General features: G+C 41.2%; 2 protein-coding genes and 1 long non-coding RNA gene across 4 annotated transcripts in view; 2 read left to right on the top strand and 1 right to left on the bottom strand.

Moving 5' to 3' along the window:
• Positions 1-3,409, top strand: part of scrib (scribbled planar cell polarity protein) — a 79,967-nt gene extending 76,558 nt beyond the window's left edge. Inside the window, exons 48-50 of one of the 2 annotated variants that reach the window (XM_023950146.1) lie at positions 2,082-2,141; positions 3,123-3,179; positions 3,298-3,409. The gene's annotated coding sequence lies outside the window, so the exon portion shown is untranslated. Of the gene's footprint in view, positions 1-2,081; positions 2,142-3,119; positions 3,180-3,297 lie in introns of both variants that reach the window. The other variant, XM_023950145.1, reaches the window with a different exon arrangement.
• Positions 3,410-5,492: 2,083 nt separating this feature from the next.
• Positions 5,493-8,741, top strand: LOC111946619. The gene is made up of 2 exons (XR_002872349.1): positions 5,493-6,556; positions 7,461-8,741. It is a non-coding gene; the product is annotated as an uncharacterized LOC111946619 (long non-coding RNA).
• cdv3 (CDV3 homolog) lies at positions 8,043-15,570 on the bottom strand. Its single transcript, XM_023950140.1, has 6 exons — positions 15,505-15,570; positions 15,102-15,302; positions 14,395-14,471; positions 9,679-9,818; positions 9,439-9,604; positions 8,043-9,360 (listed from the first exon to the last, which is right to left on the bottom strand). The coding sequence occupies exons 2-6, from the start codon at positions 15,273-15,275 to the stop codon at positions 9,234-9,236; spliced, it is 684 nt and encodes a 227-aa protein (XP_023805908.1). The 5' UTR covers positions 15,276-15,302; positions 15,505-15,570; the 3' UTR covers positions 8,043-9,233.
• Between the last annotated feature and the right edge of the window lie 36 nt (positions 15,571-15,606).

The following is a 15,606-nucleotide window of genomic DNA, read 5'->3' on the forward strand; positions in this document are numbered from 1 at the left end:
TTGATCCAGGAGATGAAGTTGGGACCATAACCAAATTTCTTTAAACATGCAAATAGATATCTCCACTTCACCCTATCAAAGGCTTTCTCTGCATCAAGTGCAATTACCACTTCTGCCTCTGCTTCAGAGGCAGGAGAGTAAATTATGTTAAAAAGTCGGCGTACATTTTTGAATAAGTGGCGCCCCGGCATAAAACCAGTTTGATCATCAGAGATCACATCCTGTATTGTGGATTCTAAACGAAGAGAGAGGGCTTTAGCTAAGATCTTTGCATCACAGTTAAGGAGAGAGATGGGTCGGTACGAGCCACAGTCTTTACCATCCTAAAGTTATTTCAACCAAACTTAAGCATGTATACAGTAATCTTACTTCTGATGACAAATGACTCAAATATTACCTTCAAATTGTTATTTCTTAGTAAATAAAATTAGTCACTTAACTCTTTAACATAAATAGGATACGTAAGGGTAAATGGCCGATGAAGTGTGCATTATCACTTTTTAACGCATGCCGTGGAAGCCTTCGCGTCGGACGGTTGTGTCCTCGAAGTGCATTAAAAAGTGATAATGCATACTTCGAAGGCCATTAATCCGCCTATACCATACTCACTTACAAAAGCAATACATATTAACATGTTTTTAGTCCTTCATTCCTGTTTTTTTCCAAGTCAGATCGCTTTTCTCACAAAAAGCAGACTATTTGTTACGTCGCGCCGCACCACCGCTGCAGTGGAGATTTGGCAATATAAGCGATATATATATATGCTGATCTTTCCGATGGGTTGAATAAAGCATCAGTTCAAAGAGAAAGTTCACCTGTTACGGCTTGTTTTTGTCCAAATTATGAAGCAAAAGGTTGTTTTAAAGAAGCTGGCGCAGTGATACAAAACATTTAAGCTAGGTGACCGGAAATTCTTTTTTCACCGTGGCGTTATACTGTGGTATATCACTCTTCATACCATGGTCCGGTTGAATACTCGATTCTGATTGGCTGCTGGGTATGCATTAAAACCTGATAACCGCACGGTGAAAAAAGAAAAACAAGAATTAATGACTAAAACCTGGTTAGTATGTATTTCTTTTGTAACTGACCATGGTATAAGCGGGCCTTCATCGGCCATTAACCCTTACTTAATGTACACCCAGCAGCCAATCAGAATCGAGTATTCACCCGGACCATGGTATAAATTCACTTATATTCCTTCAATTTAGGTTGAATATGGTTTTAACTTTAGACAAATGTACTGACTTCAGTTATTAAAACAAACAAATTACCATAAAGTTTAGTAGACAATATGTAGCTTTGGCTTAATGTGCTGAAATAACTTTGTTAAGTTTAACTTCTTGTAAACCACCTTTATTTCCTTAGAGGAAAATTATTTTCTTATTTGCTACTTTACTTTATGAAACTGTCCTCAATCAACGAAGCACTGTTGCTGGGGAACGTTGAGCTGGTGTAACGGCGCCCTCTTGTGGTGAACGTCGGTTATCGACCAACTGCAGCTGCTGTGCCGTCCGTCTCTCGAGCTTCTCCCCCGCGGCGCTTGGCTGGAAGAGTTTTCACTGTAGAGTTTTCTTCACTGTTCCTCCTCAATGGCAATGCTGGACACGGTATTCTCGAGAACAGGCGTGTTTCAATGTCTTCACTCCATGTCACGCCGTGAAAACTACAGAACAGAATTTACATTTACAATATACATTTACAATTATACCAAAAAATACCTAACAAGTTAACTACCTCGTGGCTGCCTGTCACTTCGGAGGTCTTTGTGGAATTACCAGTCTGTGAACAACCGTTCACAGCTGGTATACTCCTTTTCCAAGCTGCTTTTTGCATGGATCTATTATGATGTGAGAATAAACTCCTCAGCCCAATATCAAATCCCGCGAGTTCACAGGAACTCTCGCGTTATTAGCGTGATAGCCAACTTCATATAACAGTGCAATACAACTTATAATAAAATCAAATCACAAACAAACAGCAAAGAGATTCTACAAAACACCTTCATGATGTTATTAACCTTTAGGAAAAATTCACTCAGTCTTCAGTGAAACTGTTTAAAATGTATTTTTTGTTTGCAGGTTTTAACTGAAAATACGCCTAACATCACATCAACACCAGAAACAAAAGTGGACAAAAATGTAAGTAAATGTTTATGTTTCTGCTGTAAGAAAAGCTACAAGAATATACTTTTACATGAAAATATTGATTTAGTTGGTAAATTAAATGAGTAAATGAGATGAAAGTAATTAAAGGTTTAGCATAAAACAAATTTAAAGATTAGAATAATAAAATACAACAGCTGGTCAAATTTATGGTCTTTTTTCTTTTGTTTTACATTATTCATATTTTTCTCCCCGAAGTGACGTTTTCTGTTTATTTCAATTAAAATGAAAGTTTTCTGATGTCGTTTTGAACTGAACAGTTCCTTCAATTTTATTCACATTAAAAATGTTTTCAGTTAAAGTTTTAGCTCTATAAACATGTTTTAGACACAAAATTTAACAAAAGTGTAAAAAAAATACATTACTTTACCTTTTTTCATGTCAAACTAAAGGTTTCTATTTTTGAATTGCAAATGTTTTTATATTTAGTGCAGTTTGGTTTATTAAAAGGTTTAATAATTTAAATCTGATATAATTAAACCATTTTTAGGATAAATTAAACTGCTGAGAAGATCAGATTAGAGTAAAAATGGATTTCTCCTGCCGGAATAAAACATTCAAAGAATTTTTTCTGTTCCCTGAAGGAAATACTTTACCAAAAACGAAATTTCAATTAATTAGAACGCAGCCATGCGGTATTATTTCAACATTTTAGCCCTTGTGCTATCTTAGATGACCCCCCCCCCCCTTACTTTGACGTGTTACTCATACCATGACAAAGGTGGATAAAGGTGGAAAGATTTCATGTAATCCATGGACACCAGTGAAGATCACAAATCATTGAAGAAAAAAGGTTCAGAGCACTGTTTAGTGGGTCTAGATGACCCAACTCCCAATGTTAAAGTGACTAGGATAGAACAAGGGTTACAGAAATAATTTCCATATTCAGTCATGATTGGTGATAATCTCAGAGATTATTTGTCTTCTAATCTAATCCTGACTCATTTCCTCCAGCAGTTGGTCTACCTTGACAGTGGGGTGGGTTTCCCGCCCCCACCACCAAAGGAGGACCAGGTGAAGCTCGGTGTGAGATTTTCAAAATAAAGCCAACAGGACATTAGAAAGGGTTTAATGTTTCAGCGGGCGGACAGAGAAAAACATTGATTTGCTGTTTTCGTTTCTACCCAAACAGAAGAAAAAGTGAAGTCGGTCCGGAGAAGCTCAGCAGACGGAGAAAACTTTGAAAGACGGAAGCTGCTGCTGTTTCAGCCTTTAAATAAAGATAATTCTGATCTCGTGCAAAAGTCTTTGTCTTTCTTTATTTACAAGTTATTTTCCCCCCAAAATCTACATACAAATCATCAGTTATCTATTAACCCTTGTGCAGGGCCGGCCCTGGTCTTCCGGGGGCCCTAAGCGAAATTTAATTTGTGGGCCCTCTAACTGATCAGCAGCACCAACAAACTGTAATGAGTTTTTTTCTCGGTAATGTTAGAGAGCAGATTGTCTTGATATTTAATGCCCCAGCCGTAGAACGGCGTTGTGACGTTCCCCTACTGAGTGGAGGGTGAATTGTTACAAAGCAATGCCAACTTATTGTTCAGCAAACTTTGCATATTATGTACATACATCTCAAATAAAATTGGAAAAAAAGGAGTTGTTTGGAATGTCATTTAATGCAAATACCAGCAAGTGAAAAAACAAACTTTGAACGGAAGTAAAATTTAAGTGTTTTATTTGAGAACAACTGGATACTAAAATGTTTTTTAAACTGCTTTCAGTATGAAATATATACAGTTAACCTCCCAAAACTGTTTTGGAGTGTTTCATTATGATATTTGTGAGTAGAATAGCGAAAACAATTTACATTCTGACATGTAAAGCTGGTGTTGCTGCCTGAAATCCGTGCAAACCCTCAGAACGTTTCCAAGATTGGATATCTGTTTCCTTGGAATGCTGCTCGTGCATCCCAAATATACCATGACAGAAGGTAAATAAATAAGTATATATCCTGAATAATAGACAAAAACAATGCATTCATCCCTTAATGCATATAAATATGCATCGAAAATAAATGCGCATTCTTTGGCTCCAAAATTACCCACATTTAGCATCAACATGAAAGCAAAAACATAAAAGGGAGTTTTTTTCGTGGCGTATCCTGCCTTTGCCCAAAAACAGCTGAGATAGGCTCCAGCAACTATGTGGCCCTGAAAAGGATTCAGTTGGTTCTGAAGATGGATAGACACTAAATTGATAAAAGCTTTCAACATTTTGTCATGCCTTAAATGTTTTGAAATTTTTACAAAGTAAGTTTACAAGGGCATTTTTTATAGCTAAAGCAGAAATAAAGCATTAGAAGAATGTTCTGTGTAATGATGAAATCTCTTTGACTTTGTTTTATTTTAAGTGTGACGTTACAAACGGATAAAAGGATGTACCAGTAAGTTAAACAACTGTCGTGTAAATCCAAATTAGTTTAAAAACTGAAAAAGGACATTTTTTTGGGACCTGTGTGGTGCTTTAAATATTGCAGTGGGAGTGACTGGTTCAATTCCCGACTCGTTAACAAACCGTCGCTATAAAAGCTGACTCTGCGTGAAGATCCTTCATGGCCCAGAATCCCTGCTCTGATGCAGATAGAGTAGTGTGGTGGCAGTGTCTCTGTGCTTCCAGTGAGAATGTGCTGGTTCAATTCCCAGTTAGAATAAGGGTCCTTAGGAAGTAGATGTCATAGTCTGTGTCTTTAAACCTGATTGTTGATTTTTGAAACATGTGGAGCGTGTTCAGCTCAAAGGAACAAAGCAACACAGTCCTGCTGTAGACAGATTAGCCCAGTGGGAGTGTTTCTGTCCTTGAAGCAGAAGAGTGCAGGTTCAAGTCCTGGATCACAACTCATGCTTTGGGTGAGGAAGAGTCAGGGATGCTGGGAAGGGGGGGTGGCTTCATCTTTAGTCTGGTAGGAGATCAACAACTTCTGTGCTATAAGATAGGTGATGAAGGTTGATATTAGAGCTACAGCTAACTGGTAGTGAGACAGGTACCTAGAAGACTAGCAACCAACAGGAGGGCTAAACCAACTAGACTAACTATTAACAGGAGGGCGGGGGGGGTGTAGCTTTATTCTAATGCAACTAGATCATGATAGTACCTTCACAGTACAAACTACATTATGGTACTACACTTACATAAATCTTGTCTTTCAAACTCGAAAAGTTGGTGTTTGTAGCATTATTAATTATTATGTAGAAATATATAAAGCTAAAAATGTTAATTAAGTTACGAGTTGATAAATAAAAGTTCTTGTAAATAAAAGTTTTACTTACTCCACACATCCCTCACCTGCCCTCCACCTCCAGGTATTTCTCTACCTGTATTACATCTACAGTGTGCAGACCCTCCACACATCCAAGCTGCATTCTGCATGGATCTATCTAAATGCACATCTTCTTCTGGGATCCTCTTCTCCTGGTCCTCCTTCCTCAGGGAGGGGGGGGCAAAGATGAAGCCCCCCTTTCCGGACGTCCTGACTCCTCCTAGCCGCAGCTTGAATTGTGAAGCGACTGAACACCTCGATGTCCCTGACTGGGACTTGAACCTGCGCTCTCCTGCTTCAAGGACAGAAACACTCCCACTGTGCTAATCTGTCTACAGCAGAACTGTGTTGCTTTGTTCCTTTGAGCCGATGACTGTCAAGGAGCGGCAAAAACCGAAAACAACAAAACTGAGACGGGGAATTGAACCAGCGCTTCTCTGCTTTGGAGATCAAGTCAGTTCCATTGCACTATTCTGTACATCAGTCAGCACTTTGTCGATCACCATTTTTCCTCCATCTGGTGCTTTCTGGGATTTGAACCAGCACCTTCTTGCTCTACTGTCTCCTTTCATCTCCATCAGTGGAACCTTGAAGCTGAAGTTTGATTGACAGTTGACGACCTCACATCACCAGTTGCTGCTGCTTCACCGGAAGTGTTTTAATTATCAGCCACCGTTGTCATTATTTGCTTTTCTCTGCTCTCCTCCGTTTTGGAAGGTTATGTCTGACCTCATCTTGGAAACTTGGGTATCAGAATTATTTTCTAGTTTTCCATTGGAAATTACGACAAACGGGATAGTTTTGTGCAATCTTCACCTCGGATTGATTAGTATTTTACGTAAATCGCGCAGAAAGGCAGGAGAAGAATACAACATCCTCCAAACTTCCCTTGTGACTGATGTTTCAATTCTTCATCTGTTTTCAGCTCCTGATGGATAAAGTCTCTTTGGCATAAAGTTCTCTTGTTGTCGCGTTGATCAACGTGACAAAATGCGCTCGTTTTTTTTTCTTTTTCCAGACGTTATTGAAACAAAATGCGTAAATGTACACTGTGCCAGGCGTAGATGAAATGATGTTGACCAATCGTTGCTAAGAGTGGCGTAACGTCATCATTTGGGTTGCCAGATTGGTTCAGGTGTACTGAGCCCGTGTCCTGACATTAAGATATAAAAATATATCTTGTTCCCACAGATTAATATCTTGTTCCCACAGGTTATTATGTCGTTCCCTCGAAATACTATTCCGTTCCCACAAGATACTATTGCGTTTCCTCAAAATACTATTCCGTTCCCTCGAAATGATTAACTCGTGCGAACGCAATAATTATGTCGTTCGAACGCAATAATTAATCCATTCGAACGCAGTAATTATTCACGTCATAAATCTTTCAGGCGGATATGCTCTCTGTACGCCGGCAAAAGCCGCTTTCAGCGGTAACTTTCGTGTCTCTGTGACCCATATTCGTTCAAAAAAGGAACATGAAAAACAAAAATGATCACTTTATTACTGTCTCAATGAATGTAAGAAAAATAAAGACAGCTGTCTGTCTGTCAACCGACCAGCTAGTTGCCCAAATGCCGGCATACATCAAAGAGCTCTGCGGCGGCGCTAGTAGTAGCCTAGCAGGAGCTATCGCATGACAAAGCAGCCTAGTTCTTTTGATATTTTTCTTACATTCATTGAGACGGTAATAAAGTGATCATTTTGTTTTTCATGTTCCTTTTTTGAACGAATATGGGTCACAGAGAAACGGAAGTTACCGCTGAAAGCGGCTTTTGCCGGCGTACAGAGAGCATATCCGCGTGAAAGATTTATGACGTGAATAATTATTGCGTTCGAACGGATTAATTATTGCGTTCGAACGACATAATTATTGCGTTCGCACGAGTTAATCATTTCGAGGGAACGGAATAGTATTTTGAGGGAACGCAATAGTATCTTGTGGGAACGGAAAAGTATTTCGTACGAACGAGATAATAATCTGTGGAAACAAGATATGTTTTTGTATATGTTAATGTCAGGACTCGGGCTCCGTACAGGTGTGTGGAAGGGGGCGATCATTAAAGTGCAGCCAACTTTCTTTTGCACAACATTCAGAGCGCACGTTGGTACGGACGCGCTGTGAAATGGGTTGCCAGATTTGGCTCTTATTTTTTTCGCCACTTCGGGGCCCTGGTGGTGGCGGGGGCCCTACGCGGCTGCGTATTTCGTGTATAGGGAGCCATGGGTTAAAGTTAAACTCAGTTAACTGGAATCTAGATTTTCTTTGCTGACTAAAGTTCAAATAGTCTAAATAGGTTTTTTATTATACAAAATGAAAGAAAAAAACTGATTTAATTTATCATTAGGAAATCTAAAAAAAGGAGGCAGATTTTTCTTTAACATATTCAAAGTCAGGCTAAGTTTAGACTAGAACTTGGTTAAAAATGGAAGTACATTTCTTCATTTTTATTTGAATAACATGACCTTTTTTGTAATTTATAAACTTAAATTTTGTAAATTTTCATTCGGAGACAAAATTAATTAAAAAATACAATTCAGGAGGTCTGAATTTCATTCAAATGAATAAAAGTTTAACAAATGTTTTCTCTCTCTTTTTTTTTAAATAACTCAGAAGTCACTTTTTTCAAAAGTACTTTTATTTTGAAAAACTGATCATTGAGTCTTTCAGACGGCTTGGTACGCTCCTTTATTCCTAGTAGCAGTAAATCTAGATCAACGCTGAGGGTGAAGGTGGGAATGAAGACCTGGAGCTTCAGAGCCGGACCAGAGGAACCATGGACCGTCACGACAAACCCTTCCTCAAAGACGAGGGCGAGCCGATCGACGCCGAGGTTTGCCTCATTTCCAGAAAACCGAGGACTCTTATGGTTTCACATTTTACGGATTGTCCTCTTTGCTTTGGATATTTTCAAAATAAATGCATCCCAGCTGTTGCTTTTCTTGTGAAACGCCGCCGACAGGACCGTCTCAGATTAGAAACAAGCTTTATTTATTCAATTTCTTTCATGTTTTGAAGGTAAAGAGGAGCAAGATCCACCAGTGGACACGGATGACAGTAAATCGCTGTAATCATCAGGCAATCTACAACAGAACTACAATCTGGACCAGAACCATTGGAGACGTTTCCTCTCTTTGCAAAGTGGTGAGAGATGAAGAGGCCTCCGCGACTCTTCGTCAGTAAGGTCACTTGATAAAGAGATTGTGAGGATGGCCGCCACCTCCAGAGTGTCGTCAGCATGCGTGAAAACCCAGTTTGAAACAGCCGGGTGGACGGCCGGGGTTCGCCCCCGCCCCCCAGGGAGAGAGAAAAAAAAAAATCCAAAACAAACGCCGCTGGAGAAGCATCACCGCGTCCCGGGACCGCACCTCAGAGGAAGCGTGCGCGCTTGGCCAAAAACACAAAAAGAAAACACAAAGCGTAGTTTTCACGGAGAGTCCGTCGGGTCGTCTAAAGTCTTCCGTCCTCTGAGGAAGCGTCAAAGCGCGTTGAAGTCCGGGCAGAAGCTGCGCCACACAACCGCCGCTCTGATCACCGCCCACAGGGGGCGACGACACTCGCTGCAGTGTCGGATGTTGGGGTATGTTATGAAGACCCCCCCCTTTTCCTGCCCCTTCCGCTGCAGCCCCTCAGTTCTGCTGACCGGGTGTGTGTGACGTGTGTGAAGCGTGTCGCTGCCGTGGCATTGTGTACTTTTGTTTGGTGTGGTGACCGGGGAGGGGGAGGGGGGGGTGCAGCATCTCTGTCAGGACTGCAGCCCAGACAGCCGGAGTCAGCTTCCTCCCGTGGGCTGAGCGGGAGGGCGGAGCTTCTACTTGTCCCCCAGGATGGCGTACTGGTTGTCGAGCTGCAGGTGCTGCACGGAGGCGCCCGTGGTCTCCTCCCGGCCGCGGTTCCGGTGCTTCACCACCTCGAACGTCTTCTCCATTTCTTTGTCTCTGCAACAAACAGGAAGCACATGCGTGACGCACAGCTCTTCGTCGCTCCGATGCCGGCGGCTCAAGCTTCAAACCCACTTGCGCGTCTCCACGTGCTTCGCCGAGGCCGACAGCGAGGGGAACTGCGTGTCGCTGAAGATCTCTGGGGGGCCCTGGGTGGGGCCCCGTTTGTTGGTGGTCAGCCTGGCTCCAGGAGGTCGGTACACGCCGGAAGGCTTGGCTTCAGGCGCCTCCACTTCTTCAACTAGCACAAAAAAAGGAGGTTAGCGGCGCTTTTGGGGAGGACGGCGTTCAAAAACAGATCCCTTCACTGCTCACCATCAGGAGCAGCAGCGGCGGCAGGGGGAGGAGCCCCAGACTTGTTCCAGGGGCCGGACACTTTGTCCCCACTAACCAGAATGATCTCTCCATCCTCTCCCACCTCCTCCTTCTCATACTCCTCTTCCTCTCGTTCATCACTGAAGAAAAAAATGTCAGCAACAAGATGGTTAGTGTGCGACAAAAATAACACAAAACGTGGAGGAACATCCAGAATTTACCGTCGACTCGCCTCAAAAACATTGAATTGAGATGGCATGGAAGTTTGGAAAATATAAGCGTGGAAAAATGCTGTTTGACAAAATAAAAGCATCGAGGTAACATTAGCTGCTTAACAAAACATTAAAATATCTTTTACTGTTTTCCTGCAGATGTTTTTAGCATCATTTTTTTAGTGCACAGTTTTCTCCGTCTCGATTGGCTGTTGCCTACTGTCACTCAATCTCCTCCGTGTTTTGTCTCCAGTGCAGAAAGTGTTCAGGTGGACAAGTCAACACGAATCCTTTCTACAGTTGTGACATCTGGGAGTTTCCATAAGAGAGAAAAGTGGAAAAATGTTCTGAGAAAGGTGTTTCATGAAGTTTTACAGCCTTAAAAACATTTCAACTCATTGTAAAAAAAAAAAAAAAAAAGTCCTTTGCAGATTTTAGAAATTAACTTCCATGACAAACCAATGAAATCTAAAATTCTGATTAACAACTTGTCTCCACATCAGCATCCGTTTTGTAATGAGAACTATAAATGGATTTGGAGGTTTTAAAGACCCATTCCAATGAAAATCTTCTGATAATGGAGGACATATGAAGAAAATTAAGATTAAAATTGTATTTGTGATCATGTCTTTCTGCGTTGTGAACCAGGAACAGACGACAAAAATGCAGTTTATACACTTGTTACAAACTAACGACAGTGGGCGGGGCCACAAACTTCCTCCTCCACTCCATCTGAAGCATCCACTGTCAGAAAAAAAGGTCTGTTTTCCTCGTCTGAACTGGAATCTGGATCAGAACTGTACACCTGGATAGCTAGAATATTGGTGCCATTTTTGTTGCACCGTTAATGTTAGGCTGGAGGCGTGAGGAGCTGTAAGCTAGCGTAAGCGTGTAAAACAAAAAAGGGATGATGGGAAATGGGGGCACTGAGTGTTTGTGGATGGAACGTGACGCATGTGCATGGGTAGGAAAGGCAATTGGACAGCGTCATAATTCAGTCGCGGCGCTGCGTGAACGGACCCTTTCCTTATGACGCCATAGGAGAGGGAAAAAAAGATCATTGTGAGAAGAGATGATCACTCCAACCCCATTTTCTTTTACTCTGAAAAATACAGCAGAACACGGAGAAAGTGCCTATTGGCGTCATACATTTGTGTGACCCAGGTTGCTCACCCCAGCTGTAAACACCCACCCAAGCAGCTCCTCCTGGATTGTGTAGATTTATTCTGATTAGCAGCGATACACAAGGTTTTTGTGTCATTTCATTGTTGCAGTGCGTTCTGAAAACCTGCACACGTGTCTGGCCATAAAAAGCCAAACTGCTGGTTTGGATAATTGTGTATTTTTTCCTGTAGTGACAACGGGCTGAACCGACTTTTACACAACTCCCAGTGGGGTTGAGGTCTGTACAAACGTTTTCTGAATTTCAGTTTAATTTGAGAAAGACCCTCTTCTACTCGAGTGAAGAAGACTGTTGGTTGACGGAGAGACAGACAATCATAAAGACAAACAGGCAAAACAGTTAAAGCAATAAAATATAAACTTAGTTTCAGTGTCTTCAAATTCAATGATAAACGTGCTTCCATCCACGATCAATGTCTCCTCTTCTGTCCCACCAGCACACCGACGTCCCGCTGGCTTGGTTAGTGCCGTATAGGTATGTGAATTTGCCGTTTTGTTGATTAGTAAAGCCCTTTAGATCTTAAGACGGCAGAAAAGCACCACGGAAGAGGATACCTTTTAAATGTAGCTGAGAAAACGCTGCTAATTGATTTGGATTCAACCATTTCATGTTGGTAAGAACCATGTCTTTAAATCCTCTTGAGGCCACATGTGGCTCCAGGGCCTCCTCTGTGACCCTCTGGTTAAGGAATCAGATGAAATGGTTTTAATTTCAAAAGGTAACATTTTTTTAAACTGTATGGCGCATGGAGCAAAAAAAAAAAACAAAACAGTTTAATGTCGAAACTTGATTCAACTCATTTACAAACGGTTGAGAACAGGCTCTGCCAGGCTCCTGACTACACTACCCATGATGCTCCAGCGATCAATAAACCTTCGTAGTTTAAAGTCGAACATCTTGACAGATTTTTGTGTACCGCAAAAACTCCATTTGAAGTCATTAAACACAAGAATACAGACTTGAGGTGCAACAGACTTTCTATTTTTGAACAAAATTCAAGGAGTTTCTGCGTATCTGATGGTTTAAAAAATTCGGCAAAAGTCCTTTCATTAGTTCTGATTTCACTAGATTTACAAATTTCTAGCTGAGATGCTATGGAAGCGATTGTGTAGCATAATTAAAAATAAAAATCAATCCTTCAAAATGGTTTTTCATTTCTACTTAAAAACCGCTTATTCTGCGCCATAATTAAAACGAAAATGCAAAGAGGATTACATTTTCATTTTCACAAATTGAAATAGTGTCGTATATTTCAATTCGACTTAGGATTTCCAGAGGGGAGGCGGGGCGATGACGTCTGTGTTTTCTCCGTGTGTCCGGCTGCTAACACCAGGAGCATCCAAGCTAGTAATACAGTAGTCAAAGGACATTTAGAAGATCCGTGTTGGTCAACCAGCAAACGTTTAGCATGGAAAAATCTGCTATAGCTGTTGATGGGGCTCCAGCTGTCCTCGAACAGCAAAACCAGCACTTAGCTGCAAGAGACTATCTTCTAAATGTGCTTTTTTTACCGTTATGATTATTATTAAGGGCCTGCTGGCTCATAATTTTTTTAAGCTGTGCGGTCGGTGCTTTTTTCTTGGCTGCAAGGACCCGAAAGAAGGGCTAGCATTAGGCTAATGTGTGCTAAAAACATTAGCTGGGGAGGAACAGAACTCCAGGTGGTCAATCCAGCAAAGAGAAACTTGGATGTAAATATGTGGGAATAACATCAGCCTTTATTTTGTTCTGGACACCACTGGAAACACAAATTCATATGATGGTTGAGAGTTTCTCAGGTCTTTGAGCAGCATTTCTTCTTCCTGCGCTTCAAAGCTTCCACAGACTAGCTTTCTCTCCGGGCTAGCGGGCCGGGTTTAGCTCCGCCCGAAGACAAAGCTAGTTCGAGGGAGACACATTTTTTATTATGACACAGAAGCGGTTTTTAAGTAGAAATGAAAAAGCATTTTAAAGTATTGATTTTTCATTTGAGTCATTTGATGCAGCTACATTGTGAAAATGAAAAAGCATTTCTGTTAATCCATTTTAATTGTCAAATTAGACATTTCTAAATGAATTTTGCTACACATTTACCAGAGAAAATTTTAAATATGAAATGTCAAATATCATTTTCATTATCATTTTAATTAGGTGACAAAATAAAAGAAAAATCATTTTGAAGTATTGTTTTTTCATTTTAATTGTGAGTCAAAAAAATGCTTTTTCATTTAGAAAATGAAAAAGCATTTCTGGTTCTGACTTTTATTTTTAATTATTCTACTCGAGTCCATAAGATGCAGTAACCATAAATTAAAGTGTGTATAGTTGAATTATTTCGATTTATTTATACAGAATACCTATAGGTTTTTTTTATATTGATCCTTAAAGTCTTATTTTAAGAGAGACTTTGTGGCTCCTTCTTTGTGGTCAGAGAGAAATGGATCAGAAAAGCTCTTTAGCGCCTGGTTTTCACTGAGCGGTCCGGTCCGGTCCAGTCTGGTGTTTTAAGCATTTCCATTATGAAATAAACCCATTTAAGCATAGCAATTTTGTGTCACCATTGTTTGTAGGTCCATAGAAAAATGAAACCGACAAAAGAAAACGCCGTTTCCACACATTCAACTTTTTGTTTTTTGGTCCCAACTCAAGATCCAAACGTTGTTTCCTCTTTTTGGCCGTGTTCCTCTTTGCCGCCCGCGATCTTCTGTCAAACATGGAATCATTTGTAGATACGATGTACCAAAAGTCCAGCAAAAAAAAACAAGCGCTTCGCTTTGCTTTTGCTGTAGTTGCACTGCTATGATGCAAAGCTACACAATCATTGTATACCCACATGCACCGTCACGGTCCCACTTTGAGAGGAAACACTTGTATGGTATGAAAACCTCCTAAACCGGAGGTTGCAGGTCTCCAGAATCCACCTCTGCGACTTCTCTTCCAGGGGGAATTTCTGTTTACTTTGTACTTTCTTGATTGCTTGGTGTTTAGGTCAAGTTCTACCAAAGTAGTTGTACAAACGTAATGTTATAGTTAAAAAAAACAACATCTCAAGACCAGACGCCATTCTGGACGCCACCCTGGACCGTTTCTACAGCAGAGGTGTCCAAAATTTTTACAAAGAGGACCAGCCGGCCTGCTTTATGTGTGCAATTAAATACTTAGAGAACAGAAATATCTAAATACATTTTTTTGGGCTCGCTGGTCGGATTTTGGACAAATAAAAGATATCAAATGAATTCAATATAATAAGTCTGTGGACTTTAAAAAGTGCAGAATCTGTTCAAAGTTTTAAATCTGGCACAGCTGCAGACGAGTTCAGGACGATCATTTTCAATCCCTCACCTCATCTGTAAAGCCTGGAGGCGAAGCCCAGTGTAGTCCACCTCCTTCAGCTCAAACTCTTTCCACTCCTCATCGTCCTACAAAAAACAACACAAAAATGATGACAATAACACAAAATATTGCAATAAAATGGGTAAATACCCATTTATCAGAACTCCAGTTACATTATTCGTACAATTACAACCAAATACTTTTAAAACTAGAACAAAGCAGAGATTAAATTGGAATAGATTCATCCAATCAATCAATTTATTTTAACTTTCTGTTATTTTTAAGCAGATTTGGGGGTTAATGGTCATGAAAAATCCCTGCTGTTCATATCAACAGTTTAGATTAAAAAAAAATAAATAAATCCACTTCTAGTCGATTCATGAACAATAGATCGAACAGATGGATCCCTTCAGGAGGAACAAACACGGATTTGAACTTGTAGCATCAAAAAGCGGGAGGATTTCTGCGGCCGCCCGTGTGAGCTAGGCCCCGAACTAAAGCTTCCACACCCGGGCCAAGGTCTGACCTCGCCACGCCGGCTGCCATATGCCGGGGAGCGGCCGTTCCCGTCGACAGCGGCGCGTCACCAAGCCCACCCGTGACAAGATTTACCCACGTCACAAACACACGGGCTAGCAAGAAAAGCTTCACCGTCACGAGCACGGAGTTAAACTGCGACACCGTTCTTAGCAGCGCCGAGGAGTCCGAAAAGTTACCTTTTCCACTTGAGCGTCTTGGTTCTCGTTTTTAGCAGATTTCTCCTTCTCTTTCTTAGTCTTCTTCGCCGCTGCGGACGCGGGCACAACGACCGGCTCCTTCCCTTTCTTCTTCTTTTTATCCCGCTTGGCGAAGAAATCGTCCAGGCTCTTCTCTGCTGGTACATCCGCCATTTTCACAGAGCCGCGGCTGCTGGCGAGCTAACCGAGCGATGACAAGCGACAAAATCCGCCGACGAGGAGCGAAGACAGCCGCCGGAAATACCGGGAGACAAAAAGTTACAACCAAATCTGTCCGTTTAGCTACTTTTAGAAACGATCTGATAAAAAATTACGCCCTAGTTTTCGGTCTGAAATGTTGGATAGTCTGAGAACCACGCCATGCACGGGAAATTTGACAAACCTGCACCGTCTTCCGGAAGTAGTTCTGGTTTGAACCGGATATGTTTCTGGTTGGTAAGAGGGGGGTGGTGGTTTCAGGAAAAACAAAAGATACAAATTAAAA

The sequence above is a fragment of the Oryzias latipes genome, chromosome 20, assembly GCF_002234675.1.
Source record: "Oryzias latipes chromosome 20, ASM223467v1".
Lineage (NCBI taxonomy): Eukaryota > Metazoa > Chordata > Actinopteri > Beloniformes > Adrianichthyidae > Oryzias > Oryzias latipes.